Consider the following 20,842-nt stretch of genomic DNA (forward strand, 5'->3'; position numbering starts at 1 on the left):
TTGGCTTCACACAAAGGAGCAAGCGGCGGGCAGACGGTAGGAGGGGGAGAGCCAATCACCGCGGCGTCTGGGCGGTAAAAAGGGGCTGGAGAGGAGACGGGGAAAGGGGGGGGGGGGAGCTCGCAGGAAACGCTCCCGCAGCCCCGTTCTCTGCTGCGGGGAGAAAAGCACCGGGAGCAGCACCCTCGGTACCGGGAGCAGCACCCTCGGTACCGGGAGCACCCTTAGCACCGGGAGCAGCACCCTCGGTACCGGGAGCACCCTCGGTACCGGGAGCAGCACCCTCGGTACCGGGAGCACCCTCGGTACCGGCCCCCCCGACTGGCCGGACCCCCCCGTCGTGGGGCCAAACCCCTCGTGTTCGTCCCCGCGGTGAGGAGCTCAGGCATATGGTGAGCTGGTTCTTGGGGGGGGGGAGAAATCTGGGGGGGTTTGGGGAGCTCGGAAGGAGACAAAGAGGGTCCCCGAAATGTGGGGAGCCCCCAGGGGGTTCATCCAGCCCCGAGGATGCCGCCGATCGTGGCTTTGGGGGTCGGGGGGGGGAGGGAGGAAGGGATGGAGAGGAGGGAGGGATGCGAAGCCAGCCCTGGGAAGCAGCACTGCTGGCCAGGAGCCACCCAGCAGCCGGGGGTTCATCCCCCCCCCTCTTTTGCATCATTCCCCCCCTCTTTTGCATCATCCCCCCCCTCTTTTGAATCATCTCCCCCCCTTTTGCATCATCCCCCACCCTGTGTATCATCTCCCCCCCCCCCCTTGGATCCTCTCCCCAGGAGCCACCCGGATGCACCGGGAACTTTTTTGCTTTTGGGGGAGGCTTGGCCAAGGGAAAGGGGTTGAGGATGATGGGGAGGGGGGGGGAACACAAGGGGGGCTGTTCCCATCCCTGGGGGGGCTCATCGGGGTCGGGCAGGGGCAAGGAAAGGAGCTCTGAGGTCCTGGAGCTTGGTGGGGTGGGATGAGAGGGGGGCAGCACCCATGGGGGGGTGAGGGGCTTGCACCCAACATATGGGGAGGAGAGTGAGCACAGGGCTGTGTGTGCTGGCTGGGTGCAGTGTTTTGAGGCTGTAATTCCCCCTTTGTTGAGTGCTGCAGTCCTAAGGGGGGGGGGGATGGGGTGGACAGATCCATTTTATTAAAGGAAGAGATGGAAGAAAACCTGTTAGATCCTGACTCCCTTATTCCCCTTGGTTAATTCCTGTTAATTCCCACTGCTGTGTCTCCTGCCACCTCCTCCAGCCTGGCTCCCAACCTTTCCAGTGTCAGGTTTTCCATCACTTCCCTGGGGAGGCTGTTCCCTGCCTGGGAGATTTAATAACAACACGAATCTGCTGAGCTCTGACATACCCTTAACAGCCAGAGAGCTCCTGGGCTTCACAAAGGAGAGCAGCTCTGTTTTCTTTTTTTTTTTTTTTTTTTCTGTTTTCATTTCAGCTAGGAAAGAGAAAAAATGAAATTATTTGTCTGTTTTCTGCCACCCAGAAATTAGCAGCAGAGCTGGGAATCAAGCCCAGGTCTCCTGAGCCCCAGTCTGGTGCTGGAAGTACCTTGTTTTGAGCCAGTCTGATCTGTCTAATCCCTTTGGATCACTTGAGATCAGCTCAGCTATCTTGCAGGTCATCTTTTTGATCCATTTTCCTCCTGGTTTTTTTTGTTCCTGGGATGGGAATCGGTTTTGAAAGAAAGGGATCATTCAGCAGCCTGAATCCTGCCTTGGAAATTGGGCTTTGTCCATGGTGTGGGGGCTTTTGCAGGGAAGACATCTGGTGCCTCAGCTGAGCTGGTGTAGATTTAAGGCCAGGAGTTGCACATCTGCAGCATTATTAATGTAGATTAAAAAATTAATTGATCAAACCCAGCCTGCAATGTGAGGCTCCCTTTTAAATGGGAGCCCTGCAAGGAGCAAACTCCCAGTTAAGAAGTCAGGGCCTCTCAGAACCAACCTCTTGGGCTTTACAAGGTGACTGGATGCATCTTCTTTTTCATACCAAGGTTCCTGACCTTTTTTGGTCAACAAAAATCCCAGGAGACTTCTCATTAGGGAAGGGAGTTCCTCTTCTGGCTTCCTTCAGTGAGGCCATCCTGTGAGCCTACAGGACCCTCTCTGGTCCTACACAAGGACTGAGTTTTTTCTTTTTCTTTTTCTTTTCACCCTTCCTCAGCTTTTGCAGGGCTCTTGGCCCTTGTCAGGCAGCTGCCATCTGCTCCCAGAGGTATCTTGCATTTTGCTTTCCAGTGAAGTCATTTTTCTCTGCCATCTGGAGGGGTTGCAGAGCTTACCTACCTGTTAGCAAAGGTTTTGGGGTGGAAAACATGAAATCTGGGTAAAGGGATTCTTGCAATCAACATGAAACACACTTTAGGCAGATTTCTTACCCCTTGGGTGTGTTCCAGGGGTTTTCAGACTCAGCAACCTCTGCTAATGCCTCTTCTGGTGCAGCACTTGTTGCTCCCCTGAAATCCTCTGGTTTTGCAGAGCCCCAGATCCTACAGTAAGACATCAAGATCCTAAAAGGAAGGATGGAAGTGGCTGGAAATAGGGCAGCTCGAGGCAAGAAGGATCTTTGGAGAGATTTCAGCTAGGGGATGTGATTTTGGTGGCTCTTTTTTTGACATAATCTACATTTTTTTTTGACATAAAATGCAGGAGGACACAGCAGCTCTTGCTGGGGTGGTGCAGAGGGAAGGAGCATGGAAAAGTGGTTGTGCTGGGTTTTTTTTTGGGGTGCCTGGACCAGGATTTGCTCCTTTCTTGCTGTGTCTGCAGGTGGCAAAGTCTCAGCCCTTGGCTCTGGGTCTGACAACTGAATTCTGAAAGAACTCCTGAAGCTGGGCCTAAGGAAAGCACTTGATCCAAGGAAATCATTATTTTAGGTGGAGACAGGATAGGGAAGAGACAGGAACATGGAAGGACATTTGGATCCTTCCACAGGGAAGGGACTGAACTTGTTACCAGCCCCTTTTTAGAAGGCAGGAGGGCTGAGAAAAACCAGATCAGCACAGAGGAAAATGAAAATGAAGTCCTGGAAGGGGCTGAAGCAGCCAGGGTGGGTCCTTGGGGAGCTGCAACAGGGAGCTGCTGGGGAGACCCCAGCAAGGGGAGGGGCAGGAGGATGCTGTTAGAATTCCTTCTTCAAAAAGGAAGAAGAAAAAGCATCTAAAATTTCTGGCAGAGAAAAAGCACAGCAGGAAAGATGTTTTTAGGGCTGCCAGAGAAGTATTGGGAGCAGCACAGAAGGTCTGAGGCACAGCCCAGCTCAGCCACTTGCAGAGGGCCCCCAAGGTAGGTGTAGGAAGAGAGAACTCAGCTTCTGGGATCAGATGAAAAGGAATTGGCTTCTCCTGCTGCAAACAGACTGATAAGGAATGTGATTACTCTTAGGAATCCCTCAGAGAGGGAAATATTACAGTGGGAGAAGAACCAGGAACATCAGAAGACCAGTGGAGGAGTAAATGGATGTGCATTTATCTAGGGCAGCAGGAGGAGAGGTTGCCAGGTGAGAGAGAAAAAACTAAAAAAAAACCCAAACCAAACCAACCAACCAAACAAAAACCAAACCAAACCAACCAAACAAAAAACCCCAAACAAACAAACAAACAAACAGAACAAAAAAAATAAAACCACCAACCAAAAAAACCCTAGAAAGGGAAGGAATTCTAGCAGCATCCTCCTGCCCCATCTCCCCCCTGGCTGAGAGACAGAGCCAGGGGACAAGTATGGTCTCCCTTGGCCCTGCTCCTTCCAGGACTTCCAGCACCTCTTCCTCAGAGGAATCAAGTGGGAGGAAGGTGGGAGAGCAGAGAGGGTGGGCAGGGGCTTCCCTGGGGCTCCCTCCTGGCTTCTCTGGCTCCTTCATTGTTGCCCTGACAAAGGCAGCCCTGTTCCTCCCCACAACCATTCCTTGTCAGCATCCATCCCTCAGCACTTGGGCTGCAGATTTCCTGCCCACTGGCAATTTTTCAAGAGGCAGCCTGGAACGTGAGTGGAAAGTGGAGGAGTGGGAAGGGGCAGCTCTGGGGTGTGGGGTGTAGGGCAAGGAAAAAGGTCCATGTGGTGGGGCTGAGCTCAGTGGTGGCTTCAGAAGTGGCTCTGCTGCTCTTCCACCCCGTGTCAAGCCAGCAGGGACCTGCCCTGGGTCCCAAAATCCAGGTGAAGCCCAAGTGGTTTAACACAAAGGCAAAACCTGAAGGGGAAATTCAGGTTTTCCATGGGTCAAAGCTGGAGCCAGGGGTTTCATAGAATCCTAGAATCCTGGAACTGGGTGTGTTGGAAGGGACCTCAGAGCTCATCAAGTCCAACCCTTGATCCACTCCCACTGCAGTTCCCAGCCCATGGCACTGAGTGCCACATCCAGGCTCTTTGGAAATATCTCCAGGGATGGAGAATCCACCCCTTCCCTGGGCAGCCCATTCCAATGGCTGAGCACCCTCTCCAGAAAGAATTTTTTCCTCATATCCAACCTAAACCTCCCCTGGCAGAGCTGAAGCCTCTTGTCTTGGGACAAGATCCTGACCAGGGGGGCTCCAACCTCCTTTCAGGGAGTTGTAGAGAGTGATTTCCCTTCCTCCCCAGGGAAAATTGTGGGAGACAGAATCCCAGAATTATCCAGCTTGGAAATGACCTCTGAGAGCATCAGCTCCAACCTTTAATCCACAACCACCCCAGAGCACTCAGTGCCACCTTCAGCCCCTTCTTAAAAACCTCCAGGGATGGAGAATCCACCCCTTCCCTGGGCAGCCCATTCCAATGCCTGAGCACCCTCTCCAGAAAGAAATTCTTTCTCATGTCCAACCTAAACCTCCCCTGGCACAACTTGAGACCTCTTGTGCCCTCTTGTCTTGCTGAGAGTTGCCTGGGAAAAGAGCCCAACCCCCCCCTGGCTCCAACCTCCTTTCAGGGAGTTGGAGAGAGTGATGAGGTCTCCCCTGAGCCTCCTCTTCTCCAGCCTCAACACCCCCAGCTCCCTCAGCCTCTCCTCATAGGATCTGTGCTCCAGTCCCTTCCCCAGCCCAGTTGCCTCCTTTGGACCTGCTCCAGCACCTCAATCTCCTTCCTGAGCTGAAGGGCCCAGAACTGGACACTGTTTCCCCAAACTGCAGCTTGCTGTCTCTTCCCATGGCCACAACACTGGGGACAATGTCCCCTTCCCTGGAGCTGGCTGGAGAGGGAGGGGGGTGATTCCTGGGCTCAGGAGATGGATTCTCCCAGCTCCTCTTCACCTCCTCCCCACCCAGTTCTGGAGAGGGACCACGGGCTGAGCTGGCCATGGCACTGGGGGGGTGTCAGGGGCTGTCCCCTCCTGCCCATCATCTTGGGGACATCAGTCCCCATCACCTTTGCCCACAAAGGTCCCTCCCAAGTGTTGCCCCCCTGTCCTCCAGGATATTCCCTGTCCTTCTGGGATGGAGGAAGAAGGAGCCCAGATCCAATCCCCCTCCCCCATCCCCCATCCAAAAGCTTTTGGAAAAGCTTTTTTTTTTTTTTGCAGCAGTCCAGTGATCCCAGAGGTGAACACAAACTTCCCAGGGCTGCTAATGGGAACCATATGGCAGAAAGGGGCCTCTCACACCCTTTTCCCTGGCCTGGAAACCCAACAGCTCCTGGAGAGGCCAGAACTGGGCTGGGCTGGCAGCAAGGGCAGCTCTGCCTGGGGAGGGAACAGGGAAAAAGGGTCCTCAAGGTGTGGGAAATGGGATGCTTCTCAGAGGCAGATGAATTTGGGGGGCTGGGGGGGCAGCCCAGGTGCTTCCCTCTCCCTGCATCTGCCCCCAGGGTCAGGCAGGAGGGGGAAAAGGGGGGAAGAGGCTGCTCTGCAAGGAAAGAGCTTCTGGGATGGATGTTGGGCTCCTCATCCCAAGCTGCACCCTTGTTGGGTGCTAAAAGAGCTGGAGCTCCTCTCTATCTGTGCTCAGCCAGGGCAGAAGGGACATGAGATGCAACCCCAAGGTCCTGAGCTCAACTTGCTGTGTTGCCCCTCAGATAAATAAAATAAAATAAAAATAAAGTAATAAAACAAAATAAAATAAAATAATAAAATAATAAAATAAAATAAAAATAAAATAATAAAATAAAACAAAATAAAATAATAAAATAAAATAATAAAATAATAAAATAAAGTAAAATAATAAAACAATAAAATAAAACAATAAAATAAAACAATAAAATAAAACAATAAAATAATACAATAATAAAATAAACCAGTAAAATAAAATAATAAAAAAATAATAAAGTAAAATAAAATAATAAAATAAAAAATAAAATAAAATAATAAAATAAAATAATAAAATAAAAAAAAATAATAAAATAAAAAATAAAATAAAATAATAAAAAAAAATAAAATAAAATAATAAAATAAAATAAAGTCCCTAGATCAGGACTGGCAGAACCATTGATCTGGGCAGGCAGAGCTTGGGCACCCAGTGCACCCATCCTGCTGGCTGTGGTATCATCTTTTCTGGAGCACCCCAAGATCCTCCATCCTCCCTCTCATGCTGTGACCTGGGTGGATGGCATAAGCCCAGAGCCCTTTGAAAAAGGGTTGGTTTTGGGTTTTTTTTTTTGGTTTTTCTTTTTTGGGGGGTCCTCACCAGCTGTCAGATGCTTTCAGGAGGGGTGGGAAGAATGGAAGCTGAAAGGCAAAGGGATTCTCACCTCCTCCTGAGCCAAATATCTGAAATTCCTGGCTCATCCTGCTCTTCCTGGGCTGCCCTAGGTGGCTGAAAGCTTTGGGAAAGAGAGGTTTGGAGAGGTCAGAACCAGCACTTAGGATGCCACCCCCCACCACAGGGACTTGGATTTGGCTCTGAGGTGTTCTCTGAGCCCCTCAGAAAATCAGCAAGCCCTGGATGAAGGTTCCAGGACCTCAATCTGGCAGCAAATCCTTCAGTAAAGGCTCTGCCACCTCTGCCTCTGCTCCTGGGGCTTTCTGTTGATTTCCTGGGGTTCACACCCCACCCTCTGCAGACAAAAGTCTCCTTGGAAGGGTGATGAGAGGAGCTGAGAGGCTCCTAAAACCCCTCCTGTGGTTTCCAGCTTGGTTCTGCTTCCCTTATCTCTTCAGCACACCCTTCCCCTTTGAGATCTGTCCTTTGGCAGGAAGGACATTTAGCAACTTCTGCTCACATGGGGGGGACCTCTGGGTGAAAAAAAAAAAAATTAAAAAAAAAAAAAAAGGCTGGGACAGCCTGGGCAAAGGGTTTTGAGCAGGGGATGTGCCTGGAGGGAAAGAGGGAAAGAGGCAGAGGGATGGGAGGAGGGAGAAGAACCTGGAGGATGGAGCTGGGGGGAGGACATCAAACCATGGGGTGGGAAAAGTGGGATGGAAGGGAAGAGGGTTTGGGGGGAAGTGGAGGAAAGGGACAAAAAGGAGGTGGAAGGAGCCAGGGAGCATCTGCTGAGGGGGAAGGGCAAGAGGAGGAGGATGGAGAGAGTGGGGAAACTGAGGCAAAGAAGGCAGCTGGGGTAGGGGAGGAAGCTGAGCAGTGAAGGAAGAGGAAGGGGAGGTGAAGCAATGAAATTTTTGTGGCAAAGGCAGAAGGAGGGGGGAGCAGCAGTGCTGGAGGTGTCCCTGGGGTCCTCAGGGTTGTGGTGGGCACCAGACAGATCCTGGAGATTGAATATAGGTAATGGAGATGGAAAAATGGGGATAATCCCATGGGATAGGATCTGTCCCAGGAAAGCAGGGGGGGTTTGGGCTGTGATCCCCTGATGCTGGGGCTGCCCCTGGGCTCTGCAGCTCCCTGCAGGCAGCAAGGAGGAAATAGCAAAGAAACCACAGAGGAGGCAGGAAATGAATTAGGTAAAATTGAGGCCACGTTCTCAGCACTGAGGAGATGTCACAAGGTTTGTGACATTGCTGTCCTGTCCCCCAGGGCTGGGAAGGGGAGCTCAGCTCCCCCACTGCTGCTCAGGACCTGGAGGAAAGGTTTCTTGACTCTGAAAGCAGAGATTTTGGGTGCTCTGCTGGAGCTCAGGAAGCTGGGAGAGGTGCTGGGATGTTGTAGCAGCAGGCAAAGAGTCCCCAAAACCCAGAGCACGTTTGCAAATACCATTCTGGGATGGCAGTGCAGAGATATTCCCTGCCCCAAACCCTCCAGCCCTGCACATCCCTTCCCCTGGAGCTTTCCCAGGATCTGCCTTGGGCAGCAGAAAAATATTGGAGGTGAAAATAGAAGTTTCAGAAGTTTCAAAACAAAACCCAGATGGGATGGGGGGTTGGGGGAGTGGTGCTGGTTTGGGTCCCCTTTACTGCCCAGCTGTGCAGCCACCACCCCTTCACCTCCTGGTCCCTCAGCATCCTCTGCTCAGAGCTCTGGGGCTATGCAAATCAGAGCTCACCAAGCTTGGCCTTTTATGGGTGTTTTGAAGGTAAAGCACAGTGGGGAAAATCCCCTGAGGATCTGTCAGGGCCTTTTCAGCTCCTTTTTTACTAAAAGGGGTGATTTGCAGTGCTGGTGGGTTGGATTTTTTTTTTTTTTTTTGGTGTCTTTTGTTTTTTTTGTGTTTTTTTTTTTTTTTTTTTTTTTTTGTGTGTGTGTGTCTTTTGGTTTTTTTGTGTTGTTTTTTTTTTTCATGCTGCACTCAGACTGGCCTGAAACCTTTCCAGCTCATCCTCCTGGGTGCTCAGCACATCACACAGGAGCCCCAGAAAACAAAGTCCCCCTCACTTGCTCATGACCTGCTCTGTTCACAAGGACTTTTTCTGGGCTAAAATTCAACTAAAATCCGAGTCCTTTAGTGGCCACCACCAGTCCTTTAGTGGCCACATTCATGAACCAAGCTGTAGCCTTGATGCTAAAGGCTCAACCAGTGCCTGGCAGCTCCCTTCCACATCCTGGGTTGGAGCAGGAGCCATCACATCCCCTTCAGCTCCTCTTTCCAGCTCTTCCCATCCTACCCCCAATATCTTTGGGAATAAAGGACAGAGAGTGCCCCACATCACTTGCCAGCTTCCTAAACCTTCAGCAATATTCCAGACCTGCCTGGATCCCCCAGGAAACCCACGAGGCTGCCCAGACCCCACAGGGGAAGCTTTGGGCACTGTCTCTTGGGTTTGGGGTGATGAACCCAACCATGCTCCTCTTGACATTTCCTTTCCAGGTGTTGCAAGAGGGCTGTCTCAGACACCTCCCCAGGGAACATCAGCCCACAGGCTTCAAGCTCAGGATTAAACAGCCAGAGGAGGGGAAGGAACCATGTTCCAGGCTACAGGACCTGCCAGCCCCCCCCCAACTCATGTATGTAGCATCCCCTCTGCTTTTGGTTGGGTCTTTTCTCCCAAGTAGCTACCAGTAAATCAAGAGGCCAAGGGCTTCAGCTCTGGGGAGGTTTGGGTTGGATATTAGGAAAAAAAATCCTTCCAGAGAGGGTGATCAGGCCTTGGAATGGGCTGCCCAGGGAGGGGGTGGATTCTCCATCCCTGGAGGTTTTTAGGAAGGGACTGAACATGGCACAGAGTGCTGGTACCCATCTGAACTTTGAAATCTGTATTACTGTTTTTATGTTTTATCCATTGAGAATATCCTGGGAAAAGAAACAGCCCACTTGGCTTTTCTTTAGGGCTCCTATATTGCAGTAGTCACCAGGATCCCTCATGGAACAGTGCTTTGCCTGCCACAAATATTATGCCCTTTCTTAATTTCCTTCCTGGAAGATGTCTTAATAAGGCATTCAGCAGCTGATGACACAGCTTGTGTCCCAAAAAACAGGTTTTCTTGGTCCCCAGTGGTCATGGATTAAGGGTTGGACTCGATGATCTCCGAGGTCCTTTCCAACCTGGCTGATTCTGAGGGGGGTGGGAATTTCAACCCAGGGTTTGGTTCCTGGAGGTTGAGGGCCACATCCAAAAAGCTGCATTCCAAACCTGACATTTTAGGGTGATCAAAGGCCCAGTCAGCTGCTACTGGACCCCCAGAACTGGGGAGAGGAACTGGTCCAGCAGAAGGTGCTGTTTGCTGAGCCAGCATCCAGGCTCTGCTCCCCCTCCTCTCCTCTGGAGCTGCCATCTGGTTGTTGCTGTTTCCATGGCTTTCCCTCCTCACCAGCCAGAGCTGCTTGGGATTGGAGATGGAAAAACAGCAAGGCCTCAAGAACATCTCCTGCTGGGACAGGATGTGGCCCTTCCCCACGGGAGGATGGATCAGATAAGAAATAGAGACCAGAGCCAGGAGGCTGCTGAGAAGTGAGGAGCAGCATTGGATTGCCTGGAGCCTTGGGAAGGGATGTATCCCAGCTCCCAGTGTTTTCCTGGAAGCAGTGCATTAAATCCTAAGCCCACCTGGGGGTGTTTTCTCAGTGTTGAGGGATGCAACTGGTTTTACACAGCCTGAGCCTCCCCGTGGCCCCCTGTTGATTTTTTTGGCTTCTTTCCTCCAGCCTCGTGGGAGTCAGAGGAAAAAAAAAAAAAAATCACATCCCTGACCTCAGTCAGGGAGAACAGCTGGGAAATGTCTGGAGAAGCAGCTCAGCAAAAAGTGAGAGTTTGCTCTGCATCTCCTGGGCAAAGCACTTCCAAAAAAATAGCAAGGAGAGACGATGAGGAAGGACAAAGCAGGAGGAAGGGGGATGGAAGCTCAGGAATAGGGGCAGTCCTGGCCACCAAGCAGAGCAAGATGGTGGCCAAGGAGGCAGTGGAGTGATGGTCTGGGCTCATCCTGCCCCAACCTTGGGAAGAAAGAGCACAGAGGGTGAGCCCTGGTGGATCCACCTTGCTCCAGGTGTGTTTACCCCTTGGATCCTGCCTGTGAAGGAGAAGGGATTGGTTCTCCCAGTGCCAAGCCAGGCTAAAACACTTCCAGGTGGCTGATGGGGACCCTGCAGGTGTCAGCTTGGGGGGGAAGGGGGTGCAGGACTGTGGGGAGGGCTGGGAGGTGGTTTAAGAGGAGTTGTTGCAGCTGCAGATGGGATGGGAGGGGATGCTCTGAAACCTGGGGGGCAGAGATCCCCTCCCTGCTTGGCTCTTTTTGCCTTGTTGCAGCTGGAGGGGCTGAGGAACATCTGCTCCCCCCAAGCTGCAGGATGCCCTGGAGCAGATTTCCAGCTCCAGCTGTGCCCCAGGGATCTTCCTGCCCTACACACACATCCAGAGCCTCCAGGGACTCAGTTTTTCCATCTCTCTCATGGCCCAGCAGCAGGAGGGGCTGAGAAGGGGTTGGGGGCAAGCAGAGGAGCTCAGGAACAAAACCCCCACTAAAGGGGAACCAGCAGAACAGGCTCCAGGCAAGGGTCACCCCAGTTATCCCCTGGGGCATCCTCTGGTTGCACCCAAGACCTGTGCTGGCAGCACTGCTAGAACCCTGTGCCCCTCCAGCAAGGGAAGGGTTAATTATCAAGAAGGGTTAATTGTTGAGAAGGGGTAATTATCACTCTCCAAGCTGGTGGGGTAAATGTTAGCTAGGAAGAGCAGCAGAACAGAGCTGCTGTTAGAAGATGCCCCAGGATGTGCCAGCTCAGGTCATAGGAAGCTGAAGAGGAGGCAGCAGTGTGCCCAGGTGGCCAAGAAGGCCAATGGCATCCTGGGCTGGCTCAGGAACAGCGTGGCCAGCAGGTCCAGGGAAGGGATTCTGCCCCTGTGCTCAGCCCTGGGGAGGCCACAGCTTGAGTCCTGTGTCCAGTTCTGGGCCCCTCAGCTCAGGAAGGAGATTGAGGTGCTGGAGCAGGTCCAGAGAAGAGCAAGGAGGCTGGGAAGGGATCCAGCACAAGTCCTGTGAGGAAGGGCTGAGGGAGCTGGGGGTGTTGAGGCTGGAGAAGAGGAGGCTCAGGGGAGACCTCATCACTCTCTCCAACTCCCTGAAAGGAGGTTGGAGCCAGGGGGGGGTTGGGCTCTTTTCCCAGGCAACTCTCAGCAAGACAAGAGGGCACAAGAGGTCTCAAGTTGTGCCAGGGGAGGTTTAGGTTGGACATGAGAAAGAATTTCTTGATGCAGAGGGTGCTCAGCCATTGGAATGGGCTGCCCAGGGAAGGGGTGGATTCTCCATCCCTGGAGATATTTCCAAAGAGCCTGGATGTGGCACTCAGTGCCATGGGCTGGGAACTGCAGTGGGAGTGGATCAAGGGTTGGACTTGATGAGCTCTGAGGTCCCTCCCAACCCAGCCCATTCTGGGATTCTAGGATTCTATGGTGGGAGTTTTGTCAGGACCTTGAGCTGCAGCAGCTCTGGGCAGCCCTTTCTCCTTCCCTGCCTGCCACAGGGACCTGGAAGCAGGGCCAGTGCCAGCCCTTTTGTGGCCCCAAATGCCACCTGGGTGGTTGCCCAAGGACAGTGATGGGTGGCAGAAGGTGGGAGCTGCTCCTTAGGGTGGGTGGGACCAAGGCCACCCTGGGGTTGTGCTCTGCCATGCCTCCCCTGGGCCACCTCCTCAAGCTTGGCTTGGGTGCTGCCACCACAGAAGAGGTCACCTAGCCTTGGGGACATGGAAGGGACAAAGCCATGCCACACTCCTGTGGCTGAGACTGTTCTGGGGTCCCAGGCAGGTCCCCCAGCCTCCTGGTGCCTGCTTCCCACTCTGCAATATGGCAATAGTTTGGGGTTTTGGGTTTTTTTTCCTTTATTTTCCTCTCTTCTCTTTGGAGAAAGCAGGGATTGATTGGCACACAAGGGCCTGATGGAGGGGACAGGGCAAGGGATTTCAGAGGTGGTCACCACGTGTCCCACCCAGCCAGGTGACATGCCCCAAGGTCCTGCCTGAATCTGCCAGAGTTAGAAGGGATCCATCAGGATCATCAAATCCATGAAATCCACCTCCTTTCCCTGTGTAGGGCACCCCCAGGTGTCCTGAGAGCATCATCCCAACATTTTTTCAGCTCAGGGAGGTTTGGGGCTGGGACCACTTCCCTGGGGAGCCTCATCCTTTCCCTAATATCCCTAATATCCCACCTAACCTTTCCCCAGCCCATCTTCCATCATTCCCTTGGGATGTACCTGTGCTCATCCTCTGCTGCTTCTCCTGCTCAGTGCCAGGCTTGTCATTTCCAGGCTCTCATTTTGATTTCTCTTCTTCCTTTCTCAGGAGGTGAAGAACAACTCAGGAGGCAGCACCGTGCAACGCTCCAAGGTACCTGCAGCTTCCCCACATCCCACTGATGGGCAGGGAGGGGAGAATGGGAGAATAATTTGGGTTGGAAGGGACATCTAAAGGTCATTTAGTTCAAACCCCCTGCAGTGAGCAGGGAGAAGGATGCTGGGGAAGAGGAATTCTTCAACTGCCTCAAGGGGGGTTGGGAAACAGCCTCTTGTCCATAGTGAAAGGACCAGAGGAAATAGATGGAAGCTGCACCAGGAGAGGTTTGGATTTTAGGGAACATTTTTTTCCCATTGAGAGGGTTGCCAGGGATTGGAATGGGCTGCCCAGGGCAGTGGTGGAATCACCATCCCTGGAGGTATTTAAAAAGCAGATGGTCTTAAGCTCTGCCAGAGGAAGGTTAGGTTGGATATTAGGAAAGAATTCCTTCCAGAATTAGGAAAGAATTCCTTCCAGAATTAGGAAAGAATTCCTTCCACCCCCAACTCATGCACGTAGCATCCCCTCTGCTTTTGGTTTGGTCTCTTCTCCCAAGTAGCTACCAGTAAATCAAGAGGCCATGGGCTTCAGGTCTGCCAGGAATGGTTTAGGTTGGATATTAGGGAAAAAATTCCTTCCAGAGAGGGTGATCAGGCCTTGGAATGGGCTGCCCAGGGAGGGGGTGGATTCTCCATCCCTGGAGGTTTTTAGGAAGGGACTGGATGTGGCACTGAGTGCCATGGGCTGGGAACTGCAGTGGGAGTGGATCAAGGGTTGGATTTGATGCTCTCAGAGCTCCTTCCCAACCCAAATGCTTCTGGGATTCCAACCCAAATGATTCTGGGATTCCAACCCAAATAATTCTGGGATCCCAACCCAAATGATTCTGGGATTCCAACCCAAATGATTCTGGGATTTCAACCCAAATGATTCTGGGATTCCAACCCAAATGATTCTGGGATTCCAACCCAAATGATCCTGGGATTCCAACCTAAATAATTCTGGAATTCCAACCCAAATGCTTCTTTACAGGGAGGGAATTCTTTACAGCCATTGGAATGGGCTGCCCAGGGAGGGGGTGGATTCTCCATCCCTGGAGGTTTTTAAGAAGGGACTGGATGTGGCACTGAGTGCCACGGGCTGGGAACCACGGGGGGGAGAGTGGATTAAGGGTTGGATTTGATGCTCTCAGAGCTCCTTTCCACCCCAAATGATTCTGGGATCCTGAAGGCCATGGTTTAGCAGTCAGCTTGTGGTGTTGGATGATCTGGGAGGTCTCTTCCAATCTAAAGCATCCTGTGAGGCCCAGCATCTCCCAACCCCCTTCCTCACCCTCTGCTCTCCCCTTGCCCAGTCCTTCAGCCTGAAGGCTCAAGTGAAGGAGATGTGCACTGCCTGCCAGAAAACTGTCTACCCCATGGAGAGGCTGGTGGCAGATAAATTTGTCTTCCACAACTCCTGCTTCTGCTGCAAGCACTGCCACACCAAGCTCAGGTGAGCCAGGCTGGGAGGTGTTCCCTGATGGGGAGCTGGATGGGGACCAGCTCTGGTCCTTCCAAAGAGTGCACCCACCTACCCAGCACAGCCCTTCTTCCTCTTGGGGGGGTTAATTAAGAGCTCCAGCCCAAAGAAAAAAAAAAAAAAGGGACTTATTTGCCCACTGGCTCCCCAAACTCAGCTAAATCCCAGCTGGTCTGGAGAGAGTTTGATTCTTGAAGAGAGCACTCCAAGGTAACTCAAAGCTGAGCCACCCCTTACTCCTAGATGACCAAAAGCCAAGGCTCAGCTGCCCTGCAGGACCCCCCCCCTCTTCCTTTATGGACCTTTAAGGCTGCTCAGGACATCCCCAACACCCTGGGATGGCCGGAATGAGCAGCTGGCCCTTTCTACAGGTCCCCTCCTGCATTTTCCTCATCTCCTTCCTCCCCCATCCCCTTCTCCCCATGCTGACCTTCCCTTCCTTCCCCAGCCTGGGCAGCTATGCAGCTCTCCACGGGGAATTCTACTGCAAGCCCCACTTCCAGCAGCTCTTCAAGAGTAAAGGCAACTACGACGAGGGCTTCGGGCGCAAGCAGCACAAGGAGCTGTGGGTGCACAAGGAGGTGGAGAGTGGGACCAAGACAGCCTGAGCCACCCTTTTCCTTCCCTGGAGCCCAGCAGAGACAGCTCGGAGCAGTGCTGAGCCAGGGGCTAACTGAGCTGATGTAAAACAAAGGGGATCCCAAGGACCTGTGGGTGGGAAGGGGTGGGAGGCAACCCCCCGGCCCACTTGGGAGGATGCTCGGAGGGGTCCAGAAGGACAGGGTAGAGGGGAGCAGGGTAAACCCCCCAGACCTAAAGCCCTCTCTCTGCCTTCTCACTAATGAGAAGAACAGAAGCACTTGCCCCCAGGGCAACCCCAGCCCTGTTGATGACATTTTCAAGCCTGTCACCACAGAAAAGGAGATGCTCTGGGGGCTTAAACCAGCCTGCAAGTCACAGCAGAGCTCCCGGCTCCTGCCATACCAGTCCTGCCTTGCTGGGGGGCTCTGGCTAAAGAGAGTCCTTGGTTTACATCAGCTCAGTTCAGCTGGGATTGTTCAGCCTTAAGGATGTTGCCCTGCAACTGTTCCCCAGTTTCTGTCTTTTTTATATTTGCCTTTGATGGGTACGTTCAGCGCTGGAGCCTGGCACGGCAGCTTCAGGCATCACACTCTTTTATTTTTGTAATACAAGGTTTCTGAGCCTTCCCTGTCTTGGTCTCTGTTCCCAGGGGGTGGCAGGGAGGTGGGAGCAGTGGTCAGCTCTGCCTCTTGCTGCCCACTTATTGGGGAAAAAGCCTCTTGCCCACGTAGGACCAAGAAAGGATTCCCGATAGGTGCGTGGGACGTCGAACCCGGGCAGCCTTTGGGGTCCTTTGGGGTCCTTTGGGGACTGACTGCAGGGTTTCAAACTGCACACCCCAGCTGTAACAACACCCCAGCTTCCCCAGGGAGCCCACCCTCCAAGGGAAGACACCATCCTGGGAATGAGATCCATCCCTCTGCCCTTGCCTATGCTCTGGGCTTTCCTCGCTTCCCCACTCCCCATGGATGCAGCTGAGCTCCAGGGGCAGGATGGGTCCCAGAGCTGTGCTGATGGGTGCACCCCCAAATCTGGTCTGGATCAACCCCATCTGCTGAGCTGTGGTGTTTGGGGAGCACAGTCCATGCAGAGGAATGAGGCTGATGAGACCTGCAGGGCTGCAGGTGAGTCTGGTTTGAATTATTATTATTATTATTATTATTATTATTATTATTATTATTATTATTATTATTATTATTATTATTATTATTTTGTTATTTACCTCCTTCCTCCACACACAATTTGTAAGACTTGCTTGAATCATAGAATCATAGAATCCTAGGGGTTGGAAGGGACCTCAAAGATCATCTAGTCCAACCCCCCCTGCCAGAGCAGGGCCCCCTAGAGTACATCCCCTAGGAACGTGTCCAGGGGGGTTTTGAATGTCTCCAGTGAAGGAGACTCCACAACCCCCCTGGGCAGCCTGTTCCAGGGCTCCGTCACCCTTACAGTAAAAAAATTTTTTCTGATATTCAACTTGAACCTCCTATGCTCCAATTTACACCCATTACCCCTTGTCCTATCACTGGTCACCACTGAGAAAAGCCTAACTCCATCTCCCTGACACTCACCCCTTACATATTTGAAAACATTGATGAGGTCACCCCTCAGTCTCCTTTTCTCCAAACTAAAGAGACCCAGCTCCCTCAGCCTTTCCTCATAAGGGAGATGTTCCACTCCCTTAATCATCTCAGTAGCTCTGTGCTGGACTCTTTCAAGCACTTCCCTGTCCTTCTTGAACTGAGGGGCCCAGAACTGGACACAATACTCCAGGTGTGGCCTCACCAATGCAGAATAGAGGGGGAGGAGAACCTCTCTTGACCTACTAACCACACCCTTTCTAATGCACCCCAGGATGCCATTGGCCTTCTTGGCCACAAGGGCACATTGCTGGCAAAAGAGTCAGGAAAGCATTTAGGAACCCCACAGCTTTCAAATGCTACAGGAATCAGGCTTTTCAGAGCCCACTCAAGACAGAAAACAAAGCTCACACAGCAGAGCAACAGCCTTTGAGACCAAGAGCCCCTCTTCCACCCCAACCTCCAGCTGTCTGGAGCCCCTCTTCCACCCCAACCTCCATCCTGTCTGGGAAAAGCCATGAAAACAGGAGTTAAGGATGGAAAAGGGAAAAAGATGGGTATGGGTAGTCCCTAGGAGTCCTGGGAGGAAGAGAGGATATAAAAATGTGTTCCTGACCTGGCTCATTGGGGTATTCCTCCTCCTGATGAGTCCATCTGGGTGTGCACCAGAGCCCAGCAGCATCTCCACCCCTTTCCTTCTCTGCAGCTTGGAGAAAACACTTGCTGGATGACCCCAGGAGCTTGGTGTCCCTCCTGTTGGCCAACTTATTTCTCCTTTTTAGCTCTGGGCTTTTTTAAGAGCCAATCTCTCAGCTCTTGTGGATGGGGGGGACTGCAGGGAGACCCTGGCAAGGCTCCAGCTGAGCTTCAGCCTCACCAAAGGCTTTCACTGTCCCCACCAGCCAGGGTCTCTCACACCAATGCTCTGGTGGCAGATTTAAACCAGGACAAAACAGCTTCTGGAGCAGCCCTGGAGCATTCACTGATTGAGCAGTCCCCAAGTCCTCTGTCCAGAGGGTCCTGGGATGTTGCTGTGGGGTTGTGGCCCCTTCCTTCCTAAAGCTGGCTTAGAAAATGAAAGCAGCCTCCTTGGTTTTGCTTCCTGTTGCTTGCTGGCCTCACTTCCCTCACCTCAGCATGCTGCTGCTCTTTCCTGCAGAGAAAGAAATAATATACTTATTATTTTATATTTTATTTATTATATATATATATATATATATACTTATTTATTTTATATATTACTTATTATTATTTATTGCTGGCCTCACTTCCCTCACCTCAGCATGCTGCTGCTCTTTCCTGCAGAGAAAGAAATAATATACTTATTATTTTATATTTTATTTATTATATATATATACTTATTATACATATATATATACTTATTTATTTTATATATTACTCATTATTATTTATTGCTGGCCTCACTTCCCTCACCTCAGCATGCTGCTGCTCTTTCCTGCAGAGAAAGAAATAATATACTTATTATTTTATATTTTATTATATATATATATACTTATTATACATATATATATATGCTTATTTATTTTATATATTACTTATTATTATTTGTTGCTGGCCTCACTTCTCTCACCTCAGCATGCTGCTGCTCTTCCCTGCAGAGACACAAAGCAGGTTTTAATGACACTAGATGATTTTAAGGTAGAAAAAAAAAAATCCCAAACACCCAGGCTTTTAAGGGTTGGATTTCCAGTTTAAAAAAAAAAACCCAAAAAACCAACAGAACGGGCCTTAAGCATGAACAATTACATTTTATTTCTCTCCTTTCTCCCCAAAACTGAAATTTAGGATTGCTTTCCTACAGCCTCTTCTCACACAGGCACAGCAAACCCTGGTGAGGCAGCAGAAAGGGAGGGAACATGTGCAAGCACAAGAGGTGGGAGACCTCCAGTCAGTTAGATGATTATTTGCTGATTTTCAGAGCAGGAACCAGGCTATTTATTACTTATTATTTCATATTTTATTTATAAAATATATACATACTTATTATACATATACTTATTATACTTATATATATACTTATTATACTTATATATATATACTTATTATACTTATATACATATATATACTTATTTATTTTATATATTACTTATTATTATTTATTGCTGGCCTCACTTCCCTCACCTCAGCATGCTGCTGCTCTTTCCTGCAGAGACACAAAGCAGGTTTTAATGACACTAGATGATTTTAAGGTAGAAAAAAAAAAAAAAATCCCAAACACCCAGGCTCTTAAGGATTGGGTTTCCAGTTAAAAAAAAACCAAAAAAACCCAACAGAATGAACAATTACATTCCATTTCTCTCTTTTCTCCCCAAAACTGAAATTTAGCATTGCTTTCCTACAGCCTCTTCTCACACAGGCACAGCAAACCCTGGTGAGGCAGCAGAAAGGGAGGGAACATGTGCAAGCACAAGAGGTGGGAGATCTCCAGTCAGTTAGATGATTATTTGCTGATTTTCAGAGCAGGAACCAGGCTATTTATTACTTATTATTTTATATTTTATTTATAATATATATATACTTACTATACATATACTTATTATACTTATATATATACTTATTATACTTATATACATATATATACTTATTTATTTTATATATTACTTATTATTATTTATTGCTGGCCTCACTTCCCTCACCTCAGCATGCTGCTGCTCTTTCCTGCAGAGACACAAAGCAGGTTTTAATGACACTAGATGATATTAAGGTAGAAAAAAAAATAAATCCCAAACACCCAGGCTCTTAAGGATTGGGTTTCCAGTTAAAAAAAACCCTAAAAACCCAACACAAGCACAGCAAACCCTGGTGAGGCAGCAGAAAGGGAGGGAACATGTGCAAGCACAAGAGGTGGGAGATCTCCAGTCAGTTAGATGATTATTTGCTGATTTTCAGAGCAGGAACCAAGCTATTTATTACCTAAAAAGGCTGCAGCAACCTGACCTGGGCACTTCAGGGAAGGAAATCCAAGGAATATCAGCTTCAGGTGGGGAGGAGGGACTCTGGGTACAGCTGCAGTTGATGGAATGGCTGCTGCACACAGGGAATGGTGAACTCCTGCTCTGCATGCAGGGAAACCTGAGTGGTAGAACACCTGGGAAGAGGGTTTTAAAAATGGTTTCAGCTCATCTGAGCTGCCTGATCCAGTTCCCAAGTGATGCACTGCCCAAATGGCAGAGCTTTCCCAGGCTGTGCCAGAAGAAGCAAGTACAGCAGACACTAAAAATGCCTCCAGCTGGGAAGTTTCTATAGAAAAAAAAAAAAAAAAAAAAAAAGGAAAAAAGCTGGAAATCTTGTCTTTTTGTCCCTAATGTTGAGCTAAAATCCAGCTGATTTTATGAGGAGTTCTAGCTGCACTACACTGGGTGTGGAGCCCTCCTTTCTGCATCCCCCCACCCTTAGCATACCTCCCAAAATCCCTTTTCTGAGCACTGCAGTGGGAGTGGATCAAGGGTTGGACTTGATGATCTCTGAGGTCCTTTCCAACCCAGCCAATTCTAGGATTCTATGATCATCTCCACCTTCACCCCAAAACTCCAGACATTCCCCTCTCTCAGCCCCTGCTCCACCACCACCCATGGACTGGCATGGTGCAGCTTTCAGTCAGTCCCACACCCCTATTTATGGCAAACAGAACTATTCCAGAGCTCCTTACTTTTGTCAGAAGTGAGTGGGAGAGGAGTCCAGGAGGGAAGATGCCATCATCCAGGCCTAAAATGTGATCCTCATGTTCCTAAAACAAATGTTACCACTGAACATACTGGGTGGAAAGGAGGCTGAAGGCAGCAGCTTTGAGAAAGCAAAGATAACTCAAGAGTTTCCTCCTTCAGCAAAGGCAGGAATTTCAGGTTCTGTCATACATGGGGAGGGTGTCAGGAAGCAGCAGGAATGGGTTATTTCTGGTTCCAAATGACATTTTTGTTCTGGGAGAACCTGAGTGCTCTGGTTCTCATCTGGAACAGCACACGAGCTCCACACATGTTGCACGTGCAGGGATTTTTGTTGCATCAGCTTCTTAACTCATTTCTTCTTATTTGTCCACATTTTACAGCAACACATTATTTCAGTATTTAATTAACACAGCAAATAGCTAACCTTGGCCTGGGAGAAAGAGATTAGAGGGAAGGTTGTGGTTCAGGTCCTGGGA

The 20,842-nt window shown here is 50.4% G+C and overlaps 1 protein-coding gene and 1 long non-coding RNA gene across 2 annotated transcripts; one reads left to right on the forward strand and one right to left on the reverse strand.

Moving 5' to 3' along the window:
• The first annotated feature begins 228 nt into the window (after nt 1-228).
• Nucleotides 229-15,726, forward strand: LIMD2 (LIM domain containing 2). The gene is made up of 5 exons (XM_071728590.1): nt 229-392; nt 9,098-9,234; nt 13,007-13,051; nt 14,352-14,491; nt 14,967-15,726. The coding sequence occupies exons 2-5, from the start codon at nt 9,193-9,195 to the stop codon at nt 15,124-15,126; spliced, it is 387 nt and encodes a 128-aa protein (XP_071584691.1). The 5' UTR covers nt 229-392; nt 9,098-9,192; the 3' UTR covers nt 15,127-15,726.
• Nucleotides 867-20,203, reverse strand: LOC139788547 (uncharacterized). The gene is made up of 4 exons (XR_011722876.1): nt 19,615-20,203; nt 17,297-17,833; nt 12,919-13,076; nt 867-1,431 (listed from the first exon to the last, which is right to left on the reverse strand). It is a non-coding gene; the product is annotated as an uncharacterized lncRNA (long non-coding RNA).
• Between the last annotated feature and the right edge of the window lie 639 nt (nt 20,204-20,842).

The sequence above is a fragment of the Heliangelus exortis genome, chromosome 29 (assembly GCF_036169615.1).
Source record: "Heliangelus exortis chromosome 29, bHelExo1.hap1, whole genome shotgun sequence".
Lineage (NCBI taxonomy): Eukaryota > Metazoa > Chordata > Aves > Apodiformes > Trochilidae > Heliangelus > Heliangelus exortis.